Raw genomic sequence first — 1,422 nt, forward strand, 5'->3', positions numbered from 1 at the left:
CGCTGCGCAGGCCTTGGCGGCTCTTGGCAGCGGCAGTGTTTGTGCTTGTCCCGTCCCCGTCCCCCGCACATCTGGGGTGGCGGCAGCTGTGCGTGGCGTCAGAGCGGGTCCTCCCTGTCCCTCGGGGATCGGGTGCCGCCCCAGGGCAGGGGCCGGGGGTGTCTGTGTCCCCTGGGGCTCTGTCCCCTGTATGTCCTGCTCAGGTACTTGGGACCCCTGTGTCTGTGTCCCCCATGGGTCTGGCCCCGGAGCAGGGGGTACGTGGGACCCCCATCTCTGTCCCTTCGGGTTTTGGTCCCTGCATGTCCCCCAGCTCTGTCCCCACAGGAGCGGGTACGTGGGACCCCCGTGTCCCTGTCCCTTGGGGCGCTGTCCCCTGTACGTCCTGCTCAGGTACTTGGGACCCCTGTGTCCCCCGGGGGCTCTGCCCACCTCGCGCCCAGTGTGGGCACATGGGACCCCCCTGTGACCTTGTGTGCCTGTCCCCAGACTGCTGGACCCCCAGCGAGAGCCATCTCGTGATGGGGACAACAGGACCTTCTTCCGGCTGCTTCTGGCCTTCTTCATCGAGAGCGAGGTGAGAGCAGCCGCAGGGGAGCCCTGGAGGGCTGTGGGGGACCTGGCACGCCGTGACAGTCCCCCGTTCCCTGTCCCCAGCTCCACGAGCACGCCATCTACTTGGTGGACAGCCTGTGGGACTGCGCCGGGCCCCGGCTGAGGGACTGGGAGACCATCAGCACTTTGCTGCTGGAGGAGTCGCCCACCGAGGGTATGGCACTACTGGGAGATGCTGGAACGTGCTGGGACATCGCAGAGGAGTCACTGGGAAACACTGGGATATGCTGAGGTGTCACTGGGAGACACTGGGACATTGTTGGGACCAAGTAGGCTACACTGGAACACCCTGGGACACCCTTGAGGTATACTGGGATGCACTGGGAGATGCTGGAATGCAGTAGGATGTATTGAGAGATCACAGGGAGACGCTGGGGCACGGCTATAATGCATGGGGATGTACTGGGACATCACTGGGAGACATTGGAGTTGCCGTGAGACGTCTCTGAGAGATGTTGGGACGTTGCTGGGTGATGCTGGGAAGTGACGGGGGGGCACTGGGGCATCACTGGAACACATGGGGACGTGCTGGGACGTCACCCGGTTGTGCTGCGCCATTGCTGGGGCACTGGTGGGTGGTCGGGGGATGTACTGGGTTTTGTTGGGGTGCACTGGGACCCGCGGGAATGCCCTGGGACCCCCGTGGCACAGCAGAGGGGGTGCCGGGCTGCCGCCCAGCCCCTCTGTTCCCCTCCCCCAGCAGGCCTGGTGGACCAGCAGGAGAAGGCACTGGTGGAGATCCTGGCGGCCAGCGCGGTCCGGGCAGCTGAGGGGCCGCCCCCGGGGGGCCGCCGGCCCGCCACGAAG

At 66.0% G+C, this 1,422-nt stretch overlaps 1 protein-coding gene across 1 annotated transcript in view; it reads left to right on the forward strand.

Annotated features, from left to right (window-relative positions):
* The window catches only part of STAG3 (stromal antigen 3), a gene marked incomplete at its 3' end in the record, with an annotated part of 14,846 nt that overhangs the window by 1,549 nt on the left and 11,875 nt on the right, over positions 1 to 1,422 (forward strand). The window contains exons 4-8 of the mRNA XM_009894446.1: positions 204 to 257; positions 314 to 393; positions 490 to 577; positions 658 to 769; positions 1,319 to 1,409. Coding sequence (XP_009892748.1) covers positions 204 to 257; positions 314 to 393; positions 490 to 577; positions 658 to 769; positions 1,319 to 1,409 — 425 coding nt within the window. The remainder of the gene's footprint in view (positions 1 to 203; positions 258 to 313; positions 394 to 489; positions 578 to 657; positions 770 to 1,318; positions 1,410 to 1,422) is intronic.

This window comes from Charadrius vociferus, unplaced genomic scaffold (genome assembly GCF_000708025.1).
Source record: "Charadrius vociferus isolate BGI_N301 unplaced genomic scaffold, ASM70802v2 scaffold2701, whole genome shotgun sequence".
Lineage (NCBI taxonomy): Eukaryota > Metazoa > Chordata > Aves > Charadriiformes > Charadriidae > Charadrius > Charadrius vociferus.